This window comes from Augochlora pura, chromosome 7 (assembly GCF_028453695.1).
Source record: "Augochlora pura isolate Apur16 chromosome 7, APUR_v2.2.1, whole genome shotgun sequence".
NCBI lineage: Eukaryota > Metazoa > Arthropoda > Insecta > Hymenoptera > Halictidae > Augochlora > Augochlora pura.
Window position 1 is genome coordinate 4662657 of NC_135778.1, and position 22819 is coordinate 4685475.

At 44.8% G+C, this 22819-nt stretch overlaps 1 protein-coding gene across 4 annotated transcripts in view; it reads right to left on the reverse strand.

Moving 5' to 3' along the window:
• Window positions 1–22819, reverse strand: part of Tty (tweety) — a 74856-nt gene that overhangs the window by 17151 nt on the left and 34886 nt on the right. For all 4 annotated transcript variants that reach the window (XM_078186086.1, XM_078186083.1, XM_078186085.1 and 1 more), the window contains exon 2: window positions 8764–8972. In XM_078186086.1, coding sequence (XP_078042212.1) covers window positions 8764–8901 — 138 coding nt within the window. In that variant the 5' untranslated portion in view covers window positions 8902–8972. The remainder of the gene's footprint in view (window positions 1–8763; window positions 8973–22819) is intronic.

A 22819-nucleotide genomic window follows, 5' to 3' on the forward strand; every position in this document is an offset into this window, starting at 1 on the left:
CGCTCGCGGACTTATCTCGAGAGGCTAATCAGAATTCCATCCAGTCGGCCAGATGTTTCGGAAACCGTCCTCCCGTTCTTTACAAGGCTTCTATGCAAACGCATTTTGTGGACAAAAAACTGTTTGGATTACGAACGTTTTTTTCTTTCTTTTTTTTTCACGGCTCCATTGCTCTTCGCGCGCAAAAACTTTACGACGCGTGTTACAAGCGGTGCCGGGCCGGCCACCGCGCGATCCCATAAAAAATGATTTACCGCGAGGCGCTGTTTGCCGCGGTGGTGGTAGCGAGTCGAACAAGTCGACGCGGGTAAATTAGTTTTCGAATAATAAACTCCCGTGCGCGAGGAATTAATTAATGTAAATCGTGATTACGCGTTTTCGCCGCGAGCCGCTCCGTTCGAAACATCGCCGGAGCGAGCACATTGTCGGCCGTGATAATAAACGGCGCTCCAATTTCGCCGGGGTGCAGACATATACGTTCCGATTTTTCGTGCGCGTAATTTCGTCGGGCGCGGCGGCGGCGGCCGCCCTTAATTAGGGCGGTTCTTTCGATGCGCGCGGCATTGATTCTCGGAGCGCAACATGTACGTTCCCGTTGCAGCAATGGGACAACGCATCGATCGAAATAATCAGCGCGTGGAATTAGCTAATCGAGCGCTGTTGACCCGGCGGTAGTTCCCGCGGTTAACCAAGAGATACTATATGGTCCAGAAAAATGCAATTAGCAAAATTAATTAAGAGACGAGAGTTCATCTTTTCAGTTCCCCGGCACACGGTAATCTCGGCAAAAGATCTTTCCTCCGCCCGGTGACCGGTCATCTTTCCAGTTTCCCCGCTGTATCTTATCTCTTCTCTATCGCTTTATCTCTTCCGCTCGGTGTGGCCACGCGGATTCGGTTTGCATGTCTCAGGTTTTCTGCAAATTTCATCCCGGCGCACGGCTTCCTGCGTGGGATCCTCCGTGTAATTTCATATTCCTAGCGAAACCCATTTACCGCGCGGAATAAGGAAGCTCCGGCTTACCAGTGTCTCTTTTCATTCCGTTCGACAAACTCCGCCTTCTGAAAAGAAAGACTCGGACGTCGCGCTTCGGGTAGACTCGGAAATTTTCTTTCGCCCGGTTTCATTAGAGGATTCACAGAGTTTAGCGATCCGGCGCTGCGGGACCTAACGGGGTGCGAGCTCGAGTTCATGTTAGCGTGATTAGAGGACAGACAACGAAGTCTGCTTCGTCTATTTTTATTCTTCCAGCCTTTGAGACATCTTAACAAATTAAAGGCGGGGGATCTTGACGAAAGTATGCTAGGTAACGCTTCAAACGACAAAACATACTAAATACAAATGTAGTGCGCATCGATTGCGCAATGAGGTTGCAAACCGTACTAATACGACTCCCGCCTTTAACCCTTTCGCTACGGCAGTCCGTTCTGCGGGAGTAGCGCCGCTGAACGAGGCAACGCGCTGCGCAGTGCGCGTCGGTAGTCTTCGATGTTCGCACTTACGTCTTCAACCCTTTCGCGCCGAGCGCCGCATATACGCGGCATCCACTCGACGGATATATCCGTCGTTCGGCTCTGCGAGTATCCACGTGGATGTCGGATATATCCGTCGTTCGGAGCGAAAGGGTTAAGCTACAGTCGAGATAAATCGTAGTACTACGACTCCCGCCTTTAATCTGTTAAGACGTTTTAGAAGTTGTACCAGCTCTTCGACGTGGATGCCGAAAGGCGACGATGACACGCGACGAATATTTATTCTATGACCTATCTGTTGAATGACGTCTTCAACGAGCTAACATTTTCACAAGGGATCGGGAAACAAGGGATATGAAACGTGGCTCCTCGACCTCGCGTTCGTAGGAGCAGAAACTGCCGCCGATTACCGATGGCCAACACCACGACGGAAGAACGGAAACCAGTCGGATCGAAGGTTAGGAGGCGAAAGATACGACAAAACGGCGTCTCACGATTTAATTAGTCGAGGGCACGGCGGCGGCGCGCAACGGGTTCGCGTTGCGAAATATATTCAAGCTGCAGAAACAATAGCCGGGCACCCAATTACCGGGGCTCGTGTTGCGTCGAGGGTGCTCAGACAAGCGTTTCCTCGAGGCTCCTACTTCGCCGGGGGTACCTACCCTACCGGCAGGCGCAAGGGAAAGGTCTGTGCACACCAACCAACCCCTCCCCCCTCCCCCATCGTAACGTCGCCGATTCCCGTTCGACGGAGGAGAGCTGCGCGAATCGCAGGCGCCATTTTCAACCCCTTGCCTTCGCGCGACTCCTTGCCCCGCGTCCGATCGAAATCACTTCGCCGCTCGTAATTTTATTTAGCAATTTACGAAGCGATACCTACCCCTCGTGTCGAGTGGTACGGAGCACTTTTACAGTTAGCCACGAGAGTTTACATGTTCCCGGCGAATTTCAGATACGGAGGAAACGGGAACAACAAGGAGCCGAGATTATTCAAGCGTTAGCGATCTCCCGAGACACTTTTACAATTACTCGCGATAGTCTGCGTATCTTTCTTGAATCAGCGACGATCGAAATAAAAAGTTACGAATCGAGCACTTTTCGCGTTAGCGATCTTTAGAAGCGATTTTATAAATACTCGAAAGGTAAGAAAGATTTTTACGCGCGTTTAGGAAAGCTCTGGCAGATATTACCATACGTATGACAGAAAATATTCAACTTCGTGGCTTTCGAATACTTTTCAATAATCTGCGAATTGGTAGCGTCCCGTTTGAAGTGAACGGGTTGTAGAGGAATCCTAAGAGTGAAATAACAAGGACCTCTTTCGATTCCGAACGTTCACACATCCATGTATAATATATAGGAGAACAATTCTAGACGAACGAGTAAAAGCAGTCGATTAAAACAGTGACCGCGTAAACGTGTCGAACGAAATTTTTTCGCGCGGCAACGCGACGATTTTCCGTACCCGCGGAAAAATGTTCTTTCACCCGTGCGTCACCGTCGGTTCGCCCGATTGGACCGCGAAACCGTGCATCTGCATAAACTTCCGCATCGCCCGATCATCGTCTGTAACGGTAAGATGGTTACCGTGGAGTCTCGCGAGTCGCCGTGGCGGCTTGTTATCCGCAAGCTTTTTTAAATTGCTACCAAAGCGACTGAGTCGGTTCTGGTTGATGAAAGAAGGTTGGGAGGCGAACGGAGAAGGAGGAGTAGGAGGAGGAGAGGCGGCGTGGAGAGGGGGCGAGGAGAGAGGAGGAAAGGGTGTGCAGAATAAAATGTAGGCAACTACGCGAATGCAGACAGAGTAAGAAATAAAGATCAACAGACTGTGAATATGAATGGGGGAGAAGAGAAAATTCTGTATGTAACGTGCGTTAAGGTAGAGCAAGGAAGGAGAAGAGAAAGAGGGAAAGAGAGAAAAAGAGAGAGAGAGAGAGAGAGAGAAGCGGAGGGAGAGAAAGTTAAACAGAATAAAAGGAGGGGAGGGAGCGAGTATTTACCGACCGAGCGAGGCAGAAAAAGCAGCATTGAAAGTGGGGGGTTGGGGATGGCCAGGGTAAGTGACGGAAAAAAGGCGAAGCGTGTAAAAGGAGGAATAAAGCGGGAGGAAGTCGTTCTCTTCAAAGTGGTTGAAAGCGCGGGAATAAGAAATATGAACGCCCGAGAGACCGGCACACGAAAGAGAGGAACCCGTCACAGACACCCGGCCGCAACGATCAAGGGTTGCGATTGCTGCCGAACCTAACGCGCTCGTTACCCGGTGGGGGGGAACAAACGTCGCCCGCGATCTCCGCGCTCGGAAGTGCGATAATTTGAATTTCATGCGATTCGATGCATATGAAACAAGTAAGATGAAACACAAACCGGTCCAGGCTGCGATCGCTGACCGACTACGATATTTATTTCTGTGACAGAGACCGTGTGTATCGCAGTCGGATCTCATCGGTTTACTTATTCGTGGCTTTGAGTTCTACCTTCGGCGCAACGTTCGGTAGCTCGTACGACGGTGTACAGTGCCGTTCGCTTCGACGCACAGTTTCAATCTTTACAGTCTCTACAAAGAACACGAAGTCTGAAATAAAACGTGACAAATGTAATGAAAACAAGTTGTGCGATAAAAAAAGAGATAAAAAAGTTTATATCACGAAAACAATGTTTTCTTTTTCGAAGTGTACATAATTGCATAAAAATTGCTGTAAAACGTTTCGCCTATAAGTATCCAAGCATCTTTATTTCAAAAATTGCATAAAATTAACTTTAAATGGGAACACCCTCTTAATGTCCACGTATAATACGATGTATATAGAATTTTGCCCTGGGAGTTTCAGATTGCCATCAGGAGTAACGATCGGGGGTAGTTTTATACAAGATGAAAATCATAATTATCGTCGAGGGTAGCAATCTGCATCAATTTTGCTCCGATTACGCTAGTTCGGGGGGGAACCGAAGAATGCTTTTGCAGATTCCGGGTACCCGAAAGTCCCGCAGCTGGCAACAAGCTAGCAAATTTGGACGATATTGATGCGATCATCCACGACCGGAACACATGCCGGCTCTCTCTCTGCACCTGTCCGATTGATAATTAGAGGAAGAACGTTTGCGCAGTTGGCCCCGGTGTAGGAAAAAAAAGACGGTGAGAAAAAGGTGAACGGCTCTCTGCCCGTGGCTCTTGGTGTGCCGTGTCGAAACGAGCGACAATCGAATCGCTTGAAAGCAATGAGCGAGCGAGGAGGAGAGATGGATCTCTCTTTCTCTCTCTCTCTTTCTCTCTGGACTCCGTAGCCAATAAGTCGCTCTCGTGCTCTCGACATCTGCAACGAAAGACGTTGCACGAGGCGATCGTGCTTCTCGTCGAGAGCTACGGGAAGCACGATGGGCGTGGAGAAGGGGGCAAGAAGCTAGCGGGGGAGGGAAGTCCGTTCCGAGGCTAGCAATAGCTACGAACTCCTAACAATAACAATGGGAACGGTGCAACTAGTTCAAGTGACCCATTTCGGACTTTCCAGCCTACAGAAAATGATTCGGGGCCCCGTTCGTGGGAAATTGTTTGCCTTTGTGCAACTTTCATTTTGTATTAAATTCGTCCCTTTTGTCAAAAACTTTCTCGTGTATCATTGGACAACAGACTTTACGCATTTCCGACTGAAAGAGCTAAATGAACGGCAAAACTGTTTCATTATTTTCAGCTTATTACAGTTATCCATCGGGGAAAGATATTTGTATCTATCCTATGTTTGTTACAATTAAAGTGGATAATTTTCATTTTCTATATAGATCCACAGGCTATTTATCATTTTAGAGCTTCTTTGATAAATTCTATATTTTTAGATTATCTGCAGTTCGTCGGCAACTGTGCTCATTTAAATGATCCTAACAATAGCTGCTTTGTTCATAGAGCAGGACCTATATTCTAAGTATGTTGATTACAACCATAATATAACCCAAAAAATTAATTATCTAAGTTCTGTCGTCTTTGTTCATCATCTCTCCGGGGTTTCGTACCCATCGCTACCAGCAATTGCCTAAACAAGACGGCAGATCGACGAATTATCGAAACGATGGTTTACAGACTCCGTTGCTCGTCCACTGTTTTGTACCCAGACTCGCCGTGTCTCGAACCCATCCCTATCTAAGCGAATAAGATCGGGCGAATCATCGAAACAATTGGTCATATTCAGGCCAACTATCGTGTTCGCTGCCCCCACCGCTCAGCCACTATTTTGCACATAGACTCGAATGGTCTCGAGGCTGTCGCTAGTTACCGGTCTGACGTCCTGAGCCCGTTAAAGCCCACACGTTGCCCCAGGCACATTATACGAAAGCCTTTGTGCATTGTTTGAGCTTTCCCGGGCATTGTGCTTTCCAGTTATACACAGCTTGGATTCCCGTGCACTCGCGCAGCATCCAGCTGCGTTTCTACGCGTCCTTTTCCTTCCTGTTTCTCATCTGCGTTCCTTATCTCCGTCTCTTCCTCTTCTTCTCTGTCATCCATCCTTCTCTCTCTCTCTCTCTCTCTCTCTCTCTCTTTCTCCCACTAGTCGTCACTCCAGCCGCCAAGAACCGTATGATCCTCATCCCGATGCAGAAGCTTTGCGCGCTGCCTTTTGGACAGCCGTCTCGCCGGGACAAGAAAAGCAGGAATACTCTGCCGGAAGAAGGGCACGCCGGGAACCGTCTTGCCGTCTGGGCTTCTTATTCTTCGGGACAGGCCACCGTGACGCGATGCACGCCGGGAAAAAGTCGGGATCCAAACGGGTGCCGCCTTCTACTCCCTGCTATCGATCTTGCTGATTCTTGATAACTCACTCATACGCGACTGCGCCGCGATAACAGTAATCTTATCCTTTGCTAGGAAGTCGTTGTCGCGAGCTTTGTGATTCGTCTTCCTCGCTGATTTCCCATTGAAGCTCGAGAAGCATATCTCCGTTGGTTCGACGAATATTTTTTTACAGCGTCGCTGGACTGCGGATATTTATGCGAAATAAACGTTTTCTTTATCGATCGCATTCATTCTTGAATAATTTCAGTCGGTCGAGGAGAATGCAATAGAATAGTCGAGCTTCGTTACAGTTGGGTAGACAATTTCTGTGCGACCTTAATATAATTATCTTCGTATTCGTGAAATAAGATATGTTCGATATCTTTATTCTGTCATTTTGTTTATATTCCAATAAAACAATGCATTCTTCTATTTCGTTCATTTTCTAATAATATATAGTAATATGCTTTTCTTCGATGATTATAATATTAATTATGCCCGTAAGCAAGGCGCGAGGCAATGTCTGCTCCAGCAAATAATCTTACTTGAACTGTATGGCATTACGTCGAGGTCGCATGGCAACCAAACTGCGAAACCGATTTTAGTGTTTAATCCGCGAGCACGAGGCGATAGCGTTTGCCGCTCGTTAAAGGAGCCTCCCCTCCGAAGTCACGTGCACGCGGCGCGCGGTCGAAGTGTTGAGATCCAAATTTATTCGAGATGAATTTTAATACGACCACGTGAAACGCTGATATCTTCCTTCGGTGAGGTGGGAAGATGATTCATGCCCGTGGTCGTGTGCGTATCTTGATCGATAAAACGAGTGGACGGAGGGGGGCGGACGGGGAAAAAAGCGAACGTGTTCCAGCGCGTTCGACGTGCGGTGCCGCCGAATAAAAATGCTCTCTCCGGTGCTCGCTTCCTTCTCGAAGCGAAGGTTTTTTTCACCCCGTTAATTGCCGTGGCTGCCGGGGGTTAAAAAGATCCGCTTTTTAATTGTCGGCCGTGCTGACGTCAATCCGCATTTCAATGTAATACTTTTGCTCGAACGCCGAGACTTGGCGCTGTTTACTTCACGCGTTGATCGCTAGACGATTTTTCAGAAAAATATCGACACCGATGAATTACGAAATTTCATTTACCCATTGCGATGTAACACTGAGTCAGATTCGCAATGAAAATTAGGTTTACCAGGTTCGCCATCATAATTACACGTTATATATTAATTATAATTAATTTATATATTAATTCATTACTGGACGGCAATTTTTATGCGAAATAAAAATTGTCTACGACGATTCCGGGAAATAGAAATAGTTTCCGAAAATCTCAGGCAATTTAAATCTTCACGAAAAGACATACTTTTGCAAGCTGTTTCATGAATCTCAGAATAATTAAAATTGTTCTTCTACGTACTATACTTTAAATTGCTACAACCAGCCATTATGCATTTGCGGTAAATGCCATAAAAATTAATTGTATTCGTCCAATAAATAAAATCTTTGCAGTCGACACAAGGGAATTCGGTCGCGAGCTCGCCGCCCCGGTTATAAAACCTTCTCATCGCCCTGGGAAAACAATCGACGATACTCGGATCAAGTCTCAGGCGCGCCGGCATCCAATGTTCCGTCTCATCCCGTATCGAAGCGCGCGGCGCGTCCTTCCGACGCGCGGATCGCACCGCGCGGAGGGAGCCTTGCCAAAGAATCTTCCGGTAATTTTCTCCACGGAGCAAGGACTCGGACAGAGACGATAGAGGCCCTCCCCATTTTGTTCGAAATCAACGGGGACGCTTTGTACCGTCGCCAAAACGGATCCCAGCCGGAATTGCTTCCGGATATCGATGTTAGCAGGACCGGCGCAACACGCGATTTATTTCCGGCGCACCGACGGGAAACCTTATCCCCCGTCTTCGATGGACGTATTCGCGCGTCGATCATCGAGTTCTTATCTTGCCCGGGCCCGGAAAGAATAGTCTTGGATCAGATCTTGGTGCAGTTTCCACTACCAGCGACGTGTCGCCGTCCAGCTTCGACGATTTTTCTCGCGCGATGGACAGATTAATTTTCGCGTAATTTAACTTTCGAAATCTCTTTACCAACTTTACGCACGACTGTTAAATATAGAATTCAGTTGCAACGGAATCACTGTCTTATCTCTTGATTTATTGTAAACATTCATTTATTTGCTTCACTTCGTTAGTAACCTGTTTCTGACGAGTATACTCGCGATGAAACAGAACGTCGCCGTTTCTTCGCGACGAGTATGCCCGTCGAGAACAGTTAACTGGTTAAACGTTTCATGCACGAATTGTTTCAGTGTTCTCATTGTCAAGCGATTTATACAATTTTTAATAAGTCAGGTACAAGTTACAAGAATTTTCTACGTGTCTACCCCTAAGGTATACGATCGGATGTGAAAAGTGTTTTTAAAATCTCGATGATTATGAAGCAAAGAATCTGTAAATCTGTGAATTTTTTCGACACGGCGACGGTTCGAATTTGTTGAAAATCGTGCAGGTGGTCGATTTACCTCTAGGTAGATTTCGGAATGTGGATTGAAGGTGTTGTTGACCGAGTGGAGAGAGACGTTGAGGTGCGGCAGGCTGTGGAAGACCTTAGCGAGCAGCGGCACCGTGTACTGTTCGGGAAGCTGCTGACCGCCCGCCATTTTGGAGAACCCTTGTCTGCCGAAAACCCCGTTGAAGAGCCCCTCCTACTCGTCAAGACATGCTACGAAGCCTGCAACAACAACCAGTCACCGGGTTAAGAGACGCTTCCGGCATTTTTCCTTTCTCCTTCCTCTTCTCTTCCGTTTCGCATCCGCTAGACCACATCGCGCGCAGCCTATCGGGGTCGCGCAAGTTACGACGTCACTTATTTGTCTCTAATACTTTTAACCCTTTGCGCTCGAAGACATTTCAAATATAAATCTAAAATAATTTTTTTGGTTTCTAGTATTTCTATTTTATATAACAAAATTCATTCTATACGTATGAAATTGAGTCTCCTGGCTCGTATAACAATTACATTTTCAACAAATATTTCAATCTAAGGTTTGGTGATATGTATAAAAATAATTTTGGAAGGTGTTACAACAATTTTAATGGCGCCGCAGAGCCGCCACTCGAGTGCTAAGGGTTAATAACAGGACCAGACAATTTTTGTTTCTTTTATTGTCTTTATGTACTTTTGTCTCTAGACTTTGATAGGGGTATTAAAATCAAATATTACGTAGCCTAGAAAAGCTTCTAATAGAGAAGATAATCGACGGACCGTTCCTGAAAACAGATTCGGTGCTACCTAACTGAAAGCGATCGAATATCTCCGCGAAACAATTAACATTTCCTCGGCCAGCCGAGTATTATCATCCAATTACGGTACAGTCGAACTGACGCAGGGTCTTTAGGCTGGCCGGCACCGAGGAACGAAAGCGAGTTTCGCGGCGAGGAAAAAATCCCGAAGGAAGAATTTAATCCCGGCTACCCCGATTATACGTTCGAGCGGATTTTTCCCGATCTCAAGGACCGCCGTGATCGCCGGGCACCGGGTTTTAATAAACAATTTATCATTCCCCCGATGGGATATGTAATCTTTGGTCTCTTATCAAAGTGGCTGCGCGCTGCTGCACGGCTCGCGATGCTCCGGCATCGGATACGTTATTAGAAGCTGATTCGCGTAGATCATTTATCGGCCGTCGTTTCGCAGCGATTTCTCCCGTTCGCGTCGACCGACTCCTCAGCGTGCCGAGGGAAATGAAAATTGCCGATACCCGAGAAACGAGAGAATCGCGAAAAAAAAAGGGAGGGGAGAGAGAGGAATCCTGTGTGTCGGGAGCCGCCTCGCGAAACGAGCTCGGAGAGACCGTTCCTTCATCGACGAGGAACGCGGATGGCAGTTGCGTTACGCTCGCTTGAACCAGAAGGCACGCGGCGTCGTTTACTCGCGAGTTCGTTTCTGCTAATGACTAATTAGCATTCGACTTCCTTCGTTCCACGCGATTCTGAATCATCTCTGACTGCGGCTACTTTCATTCTTTGTGCGCCTCGCAATTTTTTAGCGGTTCCCCTGTAAGGCTGTTACCTTAACCCTTTGCCGCACTTTGACGAGTCCGACTCGCGATGGAAATTAATAATAGTAAATTATTAAGTAAGCATGTTATTCGGTTCTTTAAAGTTAGAATAAAATTCTAATCCCTTGTTATTAACCCTTTGCCGTACTTTGACGAGTCCGACTCGCGATGGAAATTAATAATAGTAAATTATTGAGTAAGCATGTTATTCGGTTCTTTAAAGTTAGAATAAAATTCTAATCCCTTGTTATTAACCCCTTGCCGTACTTTAACGAGTCAGACTCGTGACGAAGATTTCCAGTAATAAGTTATTAGGTATGAATATTCATCCGTTCCTTTAACTGGGAATAAAATTTTATTCTCTCGTTACCAATATTTAAACATTCACGTAGATATAAGCACACGATAAATATAAAATTTCCTTCTTCGTCTAAGAATTTAGTGCGATCGAAGAAATTCTAATCGTGCAACTTCTAAAGAAAATGTCACGGCAAGGGGTTAATATTTAAGCATTTAAGTATATTTAAGCATTTAAGTATATTTAAGCATTTACGTATATTTAAGCATTTACGTATATTTAAGCATTTAAGTATATTTAAGCATTTACGTATATTTAAGCATAGAATAAAGGTTAACGTTCTGTCTCTTTCGAGGAATTATAAAAAATTGAGAAATTCCTAATCACAGTAACTGTGAAGAAAATGGTACGTCAACGAAAATGAGCGGACCGAGGGAATCTACTGTACTCGAAACGTAATTGTCGTTCCCGCGATGTCTACAAGCCAGTGGCAAGTGTACACTAGATAAGGAACGCGTGTTTGTCAACAGAACGAGGACTGGTAGGCGCCACCTTGACAATGGCCCTGACAAGCCACCACCGTAAATACGCCTCTTACCCAGAGGCGGACTGTCATCGCGACACGCGGCGAATCGGATGTAACTGTCAGGGTCCCGTTGACAGTGAAACAGCCCTCCGACGAGGGCTAATAATTCGTTAAAAAGAATCTCGAGATACTTCCGGACGAGGCACGTGTTCCCTCTTTTTTCTCTTTCTCTCTCTCTTTCTCCAGCTGTAGAGAAGAGAGAGCGAAAACGCAAGAGAGAGAGAGAGAGAGAGAGAGGGAGGGGGAGAGTGGAACGGAGCAGCTGGCACAGATTTCATTAATTAAGCGCTCGTTGCTTCCACAACGCCGCTTCGAGCGTAATTGAATCAGTCCCGGCAAAGCGTTTTCGGAGCATCGGCCGACGTCGACGTTATCTAACAAAGATTAAACTGCGTCGAGCTCTCCGTTCGACCGAGATTCGATTCGTACGGCTAAACGCTGTCCAGACACCGAAATTGGACCTTCTCTCGTCTCTCTCTCTCTCTCTCTCTCTCTTCCTATCTATCTATCTATCTTTCTCTCGCACACACAGACACAAGTGTCCTCCTTTTTGCGAGACGGTCGGTTTAATGGGTTGCCAAATCGGGTAATCGGTCCCCGGCAAATATTAGACTGACCGGTAAACAACGCGGATCCCCGTGGATAGTGACAACATGCCGGACGTCGGCGAGGCATCGCTGTAAGTGCCCTTTCCGTGCACCGGAAGTAGAAGTTTTTTTTGGTAAACAGACATTTTACCGGCTCGATGACGCACAGTTTTTTGTCGGTTGACTCACTGGAACAGATTCCCCACGGACTGTCTCGAACAGATCGCGGGTTTCGTGTGTTTACGATGGCAGTGGATTAATATAAATCTGTTTATATTGTTGCGCGGTCTCAACGTCCGTCGTGGCATCCCGTATAATCTTTATTTATTCACAATTAACAATAACTAATAACACAATAACAATTAACTGTATCTGGATCTATTATTATTTATATACGTCCTCTCGCTTTGACAGCTCTTTATCAAACTTCGTCAAACGAGTTTTAAACATTTCGCTCAGATACAGACACTTTTGGCCGGTACTAAGAGGGTTAAAGCAGTGGACAAATTAAAATGATCGAATCGTACCGATGTACCCTATTTTCAACCTGTTAAAACGATTGAAAGAAAGATCCGAGCGTGTATCTGGCACGTTTCTCTCGCCGGTGATGCAGAATATTTGCATTATGCATAAAGATTCGCCGCGTGCTCGCCGACCGGAATAGATATCAAAGTTTCGCGTTGTAATTTCGAAAGATTTTAGCACGCGCGAATGTTAGACCGCGCGCGGGTAGCGCCCAAGGAAAAGTTGAACGGGCGCCCGGTAAACGAAGGACAAGAGGAAGACGAAAGCTCCTATATTCCAGTAGGAAGAGAGTTCGATTGGATGGCTTGGCTGGCACGATTTACATAGAGACCGCGATTCTATCCGTTCCTCGTGCGGACCACGCCCACGCGTACCATCCTTTATCGCCGTCAATTTCGAGACTTATCCGCGGCCAAAGTGCTCCTCGCGCAGAGATTGTCTTTTACAAAACGAGAGTTTAGTCGAGCGGCACCGATAAAACGCAGGATTTAGCGACGAATCGAGAGCCGAATGGAATATTAATGCGTTCGATACTATAGAAAATTGATGGTTTCCGGTCGAATCGCCCGTAAATGGGTCAACGAGATGCGTCGCGGCGCTGTTATCTGCTCCAGACCGTCAATTGCAAACTGAATTTTCCCCGGTCCCACCTTATCTTCTTCCGCGGCACGCTCGATACCGCCATTTTGGTTAACGATGCCGCGAGACTAACGCACATACTTGACTCATTCGCGCCAATACGAAGTGAATATTGCGAAATTACCTCGTCTCGATTAGGGGACGAGATTTAATGTAAACATTCTGCGTGGATTCTAAAGCGATTTCAACGATATTTCAAGGTCGTTCGTATTTTATTATCTCGTGGAATACGACATTTTTTTTTACTAATTGCGTGCGTGATTATAGGCTCAATGGAAGTTTTAACCCTTTGCACTCGAAACTATTTCAACTGGAAATCTAAAATAATTTTTCCGGCTTTTAGTACCTCCATTTTATATAACAAAATTTATTGTATGCGCGTGAAATTAAGTTTCGTGACTCATATAACAGTTACACTTCCACCAATTTGTTCAAACCATGCTTCAATGATATTTATAAAAATAATTTTGGAACGTGTTATAACAATATTAACGGCGCCGCAGAGTCGCCGTTCGAGTGCAGAGGGTTAAATGGTTAATGACATGTAAAAAACAAACCACAAAATACCACAGTTGTTTCGTTAAATTCTTCCTTAGATATCGCTAAAAGTGTGACAATTCTTTATAATAATCAACCGATAATTATTTACACCACCGTATCGTGGTTGAATTTATCTGTAAATGCATGCTCATCTGATCGATAAACCATATAATTATCCATTATTTCAGAACATTTGAAGTTTCATTTGAAACGCAAAATTATCTCTTCGAGAATTACGGCACAAGCTTGGCAATTTTTTTTTTCTCCGGACTCTGCGTCGCAGCGCGGACAGAGAAGAAGTTCCGGCGGCGGATCCGCGACGATCGGTAACCTTTCGCGAAGTTAATTCCAGGAGGAGCGGAGAGCCTTTATGAAAGATTCTCGCGGGAATTGGTTGGCCGGCGAGGCATCCGGCATTAAAAACCAGCGGCCCGGGGAAAACGAGAAAAGAGGTGGAACGAGAAGAAGAGGAAGACGAGGTTGGAAGAAGAGTCCTTCTTGCCCTGGCTCTTTGTCTTCGCCCGTGATTCTGTAAACGCCCTGGTCCGCGGGCATCTCGGACGAAAAAAAAAAGACGCGAGTTCTACGCGCGGCGAGCGGGGACGAGAGGGGGGAAGAAACAGAAGAGGACGAAGAGGGGGCGGAAGTGGGGGGGGGAAAGGAACTGTCGGGGAGCCGGAGTCGGGGAAGTTGGGGGTCCATTCTTGAACTTCCTTGCGGTGGTGGGAACAGCGTGGGAACGGCGACGGCTAGAAATATGCCCCCCGGCTTTTAAACAGCGTTACATCTGCTCCGTCCCCTGACACAATGTACTCGGGGGGTCTCTCTTCTCTTGCCGAAGGATACCCGCCGACGCGACCGTGTCCTTGTCTCTCGGGCTGAATACGCCTCGCGTGCTCCCCGTAAGAGCAGCTTTATGGTTGCGCAACCAACGTGTGCCGACAAGTTTGTTAGGAGATGACGAGTTCACCGAGCCGGGCATGCTTGGAATACCGCGCGTCGGTTACCTGATCGGCCGTCCGATGCAAATCTTAATCATCGTGTTTCTCCGACTTCGCCGTCGTCTGCTGTCTTTCGCTCTTCCTTGCGAATTTCGTTCGCACCTCGGACATTCGCGCTACAGCGTGGCAGATCCGTCGCGAAGATCTCGAAGACAATTAAACTAAAATACTTGTCTCGAAGAGTAAACCTAGATAATGTCTTCATTGCCCATATTCGACAATTATAAATTACAATGTAAAATAATGAACTTGCCATTCGCAAGTTCAGAGTTAGAACATTATTATACCTTTTAGATACTACGCGCCACTATAGTGGCTTTCGCGAATGGCTCGTGCTTTACTCAATTGTTTTATTATTTATTAAAGCAAACAATTAAAGTGAAATACAAGTGTATATACAATATATTAAGAAAAGAATATATGTTATTAGTACTATGTATAGATATCCGGAAAAAATATATGTTAAGAGAAAATCGTAATTTAGTTACGAACAAACTTTATTTGCGCAAAATCCTGCCGTACCTAAAAGGTTAAGACCGGTAGGAATAAAAAAAGGAACGCAGAAAACGTAACATCGGAGCAGTCTTCCAACTGTACAAATTGTTGCAACATTATTGTCAACGTTTGCTAACCAATTGCGAGAACGACGCGAGCCTTGAGATATTAATAAAGTCTTCGGACCGAAGACATCCTTGTTCGAGCGTGAACGTGGTTCGGATCGCAGGTTTATCAGATTTGAAGTTTGTCAAAATTGTGTCAGCGGCGTCGTCGGGTTAAGAGACAACGTAATGAAATTATCCGGCATTTCTGTTACAATGGCTTTCGGCAAGCGCGGGCACACTCGACGTCTGTCACGCGCATACTCTGCGCCGCAGTTTGCCATTGCAAAATGGGACGTTGCACGATTCAACGGGGCGTTATCATCGTTCGAGCTCGTTACAATAGTAACAGATCAATTGCGGCAACTGGTAGAGAATTGCAGTCGCGATTACTTACTAGACGTCGGCACGGATGATCCCCGAGTTCCCATTCGCCGTAATCGTACCAATTCTAACGGCAACGATTCTCTATCGGCCAACGAGGTTTAACTAAAGACCTATCTTTCTGTTTAAACAATTGATCAGCGCCGCGCATCGTGCCGATTCATTTTTGCGTTACTTAAAATCGGATCGCAGACACGCAAACAGCTACAAAACCATGAAATTCATTATTCGAACAATTCGAAAACGTAATATGAAATAAATAAATCGATAAGAGAAACATTTTACGTTCTATTCTTTGAATCAATTTTTTCTTTCCTGTTTCGAATTTCTGAACGAATAAATTTGCATTTAGATAGGCATTGATTCGATATTTATTCGATAGCGTCGAGTAAAATTTTATTCGTTGGTCTATGTCCTTCTACGCGTCGTCCGAGTAATATTTTCACCATGCAGCGTTCCCATAAGATTCATCTATCTCGCGTTTCGTTGCACTCCGACCGATTAGAATCTCCGCGGAACGGTTCCGCAGAAATCGACGATCTAATTTGCGTTTTATAGGAATCGTTACCGGGATTTTTCCAGGAACGACGCCTCCCTCGAACGCACGGAATCCTTTTACGGCTAAATGATTCCGCCGAAGCGCGCCGCGCCACGAAAATGATCTCGTTTAACCCGCGCCCTATCCACGGCGGCATCTTAACGCGGCGACGGGGGATTCTCGCCGAGGGGCCCGATTTTCCCGCGATTCCGCGCGCGAGCCGCATACCGGTGCGCGCGCGCGCAAGGTCGCGCGTGACTCGGACGATCGCGATCACGCCCGGTCTCTAGCCGCGGCGGATTCCCGCGACCGTTGCGACAATTAGATCTCGCGCCGCGGCGAATCGTCCCGGGGAAATTGTTCGACCGATCGCCGCGGAATGCGGGACACGACCCCGTGAATCGGGTGGACTCGTCCCGTATCGGACAGGAATTCCGTGTACGGCCGCCGACCGAGGTCACGGGCCATGGTCGGCCGACAATTGAAATCTGCCTTCGATCGTTATTGAACCGGCGAAATGAACTTGAGACGATCCGGGTTGCTGCCGCGCGTGATTGTTTCATGGCTTTATTAGACGGGGTCGACGCTGGCCGGACCCTGCAGCGGAATCATTGACAGCCGGCCCCGGGGTTGGCCACTTGGGCTCAGTGGAATTTATTGCTGACAATTTGTTAGCTCTTAGCCACGATCATTGCGGTGGACAGTAAATGAAATGGATTTTGATGCGCGCGCACGCGGCGGAGGTGCGAGGGGTGGGGTAGGAACTTTGGAAATGTTTCCTGCATCGACCAAAAACGATTGACGATCGATGATTCCTATTATTGAAAATAACACTTATATATTTAAATAAATATAGGATAATTTTATATTCCGTATTACAAAAGAACATAGAAGAAAGCAAGAACGTCACATCGCTTGCGTGGTCAGAACAACAACAGACTATCGATGACATCGTAACGGGGCCGATGGCATCGAGAGAAACAAAACCCTAACGAAGAGGGCACAACCGATTCTGCAAATCGGTGGGCAGTCTCCTCATTTGTCATGATCGCCGCGCAGACTATGAGAAGCCTCCTTTATTTTCCAACACCTATGTTCAATAATTTTGTAGTTTTTTAAACGCCGCTGATATAAATTGTACCGCGAATAAACTGTCGATCTTTCACATTTATTATAAAAGAGAATATTAACGTACAATTTTTAATTTGTAAAATTTTAAACACTGGTCACCGAGTCAGCATATTTAGTTCGTAAAATTATTAGCATTCGAAAGTCTGATACGAAATAGAAAGTTCGAACAGCGACGCGCATAATAATAAACCGGAACTTGCAAATAGACTGTAGATTTTCTGTATTTTATATTCTGAATTAATGAAATTCGCCGTGTACAAATCACGAAGTCGAGCGGCGAATAGTTGCAGCGCGAACGCGAGCTTTCGTCAGGCGAAAATAAAAATTGCGCGGCACAATTTGGAAAATCGAGTTTTCAGAAATTATCGCGGAGTTGTTACGCTCCAATAAATATTTTCATCAGCGGAGAAATTGTGCCACATATGACCATTGTGAAAATAGGATTTAAATAGATCGTTACAGGGAGCGGAATCTCTGGTAAAATATAGTTGGCCACCGAATTAGACTGGTGGATGAGGCAGGACAGCATGGGAAGAGAAAACGGTGTCTCTCTCTCTCTCTCTCGCTCTCTCTAGGTACTTCTCGCCGGTTACCGGATTTGTTTCCGTCAACAAGCTGGGAAGAATTACGCGGGCCGCTTAATTGAGCGACACAGAGACGGCAATTATGTTATTAGAACGATTCCCTCTCGGGTTCGTTGACGATCCACTTCCTTCGTCCTAATTCGACGCTATTTATAGAAAATAATGGTGAACCGCTTTAGACGGTCAATTCGAAGAAACTGCATCGACCACGCTCGGGGTTATTGAACCCCACTACCGTGCACCCCATCCGTTCTTCTACTTTCCGTTGGAAACCCACGGCATTTTTACCCTTTTTCCGGGACTCGAAATATCCCCCGGGAGATTTTTACAACGAGATTGTCAAACTCGGACGTTCGTAGTGTCGTTTGAAAATCTGCTCATTTATTCAACTATATATGACTCGAATTTTTGATATAAAGTAGCGGACAAAAATTTAAGACGAGAAGGAAAAAAGAAAGGAATTATTAATATTTTATAAATAACATAAGCTATCATGTTCTATCTTTAATTATAATCGTTTACTCATTTATTTACACAGTTACAAAAACATTTATGTTCGGTTTTGAACTTGAGTTGCTATTTCCAAAAATATTTTTTTTTGCTTTCGTAGCGTTACAATTTGATCTCTTTCGTTTGTACTTAAATTGCGAGATTTACCCATGCTTTTGTCCTACACAGATAAACTTAAAGCGACGAGATACACAGTATTCATCAGAATCGGTAAAACCGTGGAATGAAACTGATTGTAAATATCTCATAAGCGATTCGTCTTAAATTAATGTCCGCTACTTGTAGACACTCAAAACAAAGTCAATATTGTTGACACAATAATGTTTACATTTAGCACACTAGCCTTCGAGAATTAGAAGGTCAAGCATTTGTCTTCATTATCCCAAAATAAGAAATTGATTGGAAAGATAGTACTTACATTACACGTGTATAATTGAAACTAAATTCGTTGTCTTAAATTTTTCACCGCTACTGTAAGTATACGAAATATGCATGCTTGATATTACGATGAATTTTTAGTTTGCCAATCGTTTGTTTTCATTCGGAGCAAGTACAAAGTTCCTTGAATTAAAATCGTATTGTGAAAGTCTACGCTATGATTGAAACAATATATTGTAACAATTCAACGAACTGAATTTATTCACGGCAGTATAGTTTCATAAATGGATTAACAAGGAACATTTTCAACCCCTGTGAATATCGATCGATTTTTATGTGAACAGATCATACCAAGTAATAGATTAATTGTGTACTAATTTTTTTGAGCACTTACTTGGCCGAATGGGTCACTAATTGACTCCACGTTTTCGTTAAAAATTATATAAATACATGATCGAGGTCTTGCACGTTCACGCATCCGATAGAAGTAAATATTAGAACGAAATAATTAACGACGACGAAATAATGGAAGAAAGTGAATACATTACAATACAATAGACCGTGTTGTCTTCTTATTTCTGTTCTTTCCTGAATTTTCTATGCGATCAATAGTCTGCGGAAGTTCGCGTAACTTCCCACTTTCGAATGCTGTTTCACAAGAAACGGGATGAACAAAAAAAGAAAAAAAGGAATACCTTTTGTTTGACAAAAGTAGACCGCGGATGTCGTGCATTCGTGTAGCGTGCGGCTGTACCGAGCATTAAAAAAATGGATATCGCTATAAATAAACTTAGATTCTTTTCGGACGTTTTAGAAATTCGTGTTTCCATCTAAATCTTTTTGTATTCGGAGGAAAATAAAACGAGAAAACTTTTTCACGAACGTGTTGGTTTTCCTATTCTCATTCCATTTATATTCGTAATGATTCGCAAGCGCATCGACGCACTTTTCAGGCTCACCGTTTTTTTCGATAGCTTGTAGCACAACCGGTTCTTCAATTTATCAATGTTCAACAAATTTCAAGCGCTTCATAAATCCATCGATGCACTTTCCCCGGCGCCTCTATTTCCAGCGGCTTGCAAAACGCTTCGCAAGCGCATCGATGCACTTTCTCAGTTTCTCCGTTTTAAGCGGCTCGCAACGCTTCGCAAGCGCATCGATGCACTTCCCCGGTTTCTCTATTCTAAAAGGCCCCACGCTGCATCATCCTCCGTTCGCAACAATTTGCGATGCTCCGCGAGCGCATCGACGAACATCAAGTTTTTTCTATTCCCAACGATTTGCAACGGATCAGAAGCGCATCGACGCACCTCCTCGCTTCCTTTATTTCCAGCAGTGGCTGGCAATGCTCCGCGCGGTGCAACGGGCGCGCTTTCCTCGAGAGTGCCTAGTGAAAAACGCCGAGATCGCGTCTGTGTATGCCTTGAAAAAAAACTTGCGGCAGTTCGATGAGTTTAATAAACGGTTCAGTAAACAGTTCAATAGCATCGATTGGTGTTAATTGGTTCAACGGAGAACAGTTCGACGGTTCGACAAAACTCGTAGCGACGAATTAAAGGTCGGAACGATATCCGGATCTTTTCGCGCACTTTTCCACCGAGTCACGAAACCGCGGCGTTCCGCCGGCGCGTCGCATACACCGTGCGCCGATCTTCCCAAGAAAAAGAAAGGTGCTCGTCCTCTTTGTTTCTAACCCGATCCGGTATGAAAAATAGAGGCGCGGAACTGTGGCCAGAAGCGTTCGGGTCGTGGAGCAGCGAATATGCTAATTATTTTCGCGCGAACGCGCGCCGACTGTGGAAAAACGAGAAGAAATACGGGATCGCGGAAAAAGTCCAATAAAAGGGAAGGAACGAGGGGAGGGAGAGAGGGAGAATGAGAGATAGCGAGCGGAGAGCCCGGTGTTACAGGTGAGAAAAAAGTTCCGCGTGCTGAACATCAGGAAACGATTCCTGTTTCTTGTTTCTCTGCCCTGTAACGAGCGTAGAGACACAACGATTCCGCAACCGGTCTGTGGATTATCTTATCAGGGCCACGTTCCCCTGCCACGCATCGCGTTTTTCCCCTTCCCGATACGGTTTTTGCACCGTCCCTCGCCACGACTATCTTTCCTATCGATCATTCAGCGAACGGCACACCACGTGCTAAGAGACTGGATGATCGCCGTCGCTTTTCTTTTTTCACCGGGTCGTTGCTTGCGCGCTTTAATTACCGCGATAACTTGATTAACCCCTGCATGCACGATCGGGCGCCCGGTCGCGGTTTTAACCCCTTCGTGCACGGAGGAGTTTCTCGGATCACCGAACAGCGACGACGACGTACACCGCGCGCGACAAAATCACAGGACACCCCGGAATTTTTCGTGTTTCTCAGAACACCCGATAATGTATAGAAAGGTTTTGCACGTGGCTATGTAAACAGTATCCTTGTTTCAGTAATACGCGACATAGCGATCACTGTTTACGCGGTTTTCCAGGAATTGTATCTGTTTGTGTGAAAACCGTGTACGACAGAATGATGGGACAGTAGGAACAGTGACGTCAGTGGCAAAGTGCCCGTTGAAAGACTAACATCGAATGATATTCGAATAGTTTAATTTTCAATAATAAGCAGCTTAATCTAATAATAGTATTAATATATTTAATAATAATTTATTTATTATTATTTTATTTTTATTATTATTTATTACTATTATTTATTAATAGTTTAATTTTCAACAATAAAGATTAAGTAATTAGATATTTAAAAATATTAGCTTAGATCTTTCATAACGGGCCGCGGTACCGAATTAAATAAAACCGAGAAGAAAGAATTATTTTAAATTTAACAAACGATGCAAGCGTTGAAGAAATTAAAAATATGGGAATTAAGAGGGAGAAGTCGAAATGTAAATAAATAAACCATCCATTTGATTGATTTTTGCATTTCAACTTATTCGTTGAAATTCAACAGGACTCGTCTTTTACATAAACGGATATAATTCCTGTGAAAATATATAATCAGTGGCTGTTTTCTCACGTGTTAATAAAGAAGGGGCACTGTTTATACAACTACATGCAAAACCTTTCTATGGATTATTGATTTTGAGAAACACGAAAAATTTTCGGATGTCCTATCATTTTGTCGCGCAGTGTACTCGCGCGTGAAACAGTAAGCGTTTAACACCAGTAACCGTTTAACAATTTTGTTTCAAATCGCTAATTTCGTTCAATATCAGAACAAATGTTTTACTGTTGCTTTTATAAACTAACGAGATAGCACTTGTTCTTACTGTTCCGCAAAGCTAGCATCTAAGAGAATTCATCGCGTTTTATCTTGACGGTGCTATAATTAGGAGCAGCCTTGGTAATATTAACACAGGATTAAACTTTGGTGCGCGACAATCTTGTCATTAATATCATTTAAGAAATGAATGTACATCGTTTGTAACACTTTCTGAAAAAAAAGTCACATGATCTCGTATTTTACAGGAAAATGGTCAGATCGTACGTCACATAATAATTTCCTGAGTTCATAGCTTTTAATCGCCATGTTGTTCGATTATTTCACGAACAAGGTCTTCGATGAGTAATTTGAACAATGAAAAAGGATCAGCAGTGAAGTGGTAATCGGAAACGTGTCGTTGAAGGCTTAACTATTCGATGTAATACGTGATAATAGTTATATTAATCCCTGAACTGTGGACGTATCAACAAATGATAGGAAGTAATGTTGATAAATATTTCAGTCGGTGCTTGAATGAAACTGATAACATTTTTAATCGGTTCCGATGCAACAGTTATGTTTCCATTTAATCTTTTTCTGCGCTAAGAAAACAGTTGATAAAGTTAGCTACAAGTTCGCTGAAACTGGCGTTCCGTATACGCGTGCATAAAATAGAAAATGATGAGTTCGTCGTAAATGGGGCAAAGATCTAGTTTGACAGTGACTGATTGACAAAACACCGCGCGTTTACTATTTTTGGTAAACGTCAGCGAGAAAGATAAATGAATGACGCGACGGTGAAATATAATTTAATTTTTCCATAGGTCAAAACTCAGCGAAAGCAGCTCAAAAATAGTTGGGTTAATACCTGTGCAGGACACGCGCGATCTCCTCGAGAGCCACAACGAAAAGAATGAACGTCAACACTTTCGTCACGGTTGTTCGTCACCGATAGCAGCGGGGAGACGCGTCGTCGCCGACTAATTGAAACGGAATTGGACCGCGAAGAGATC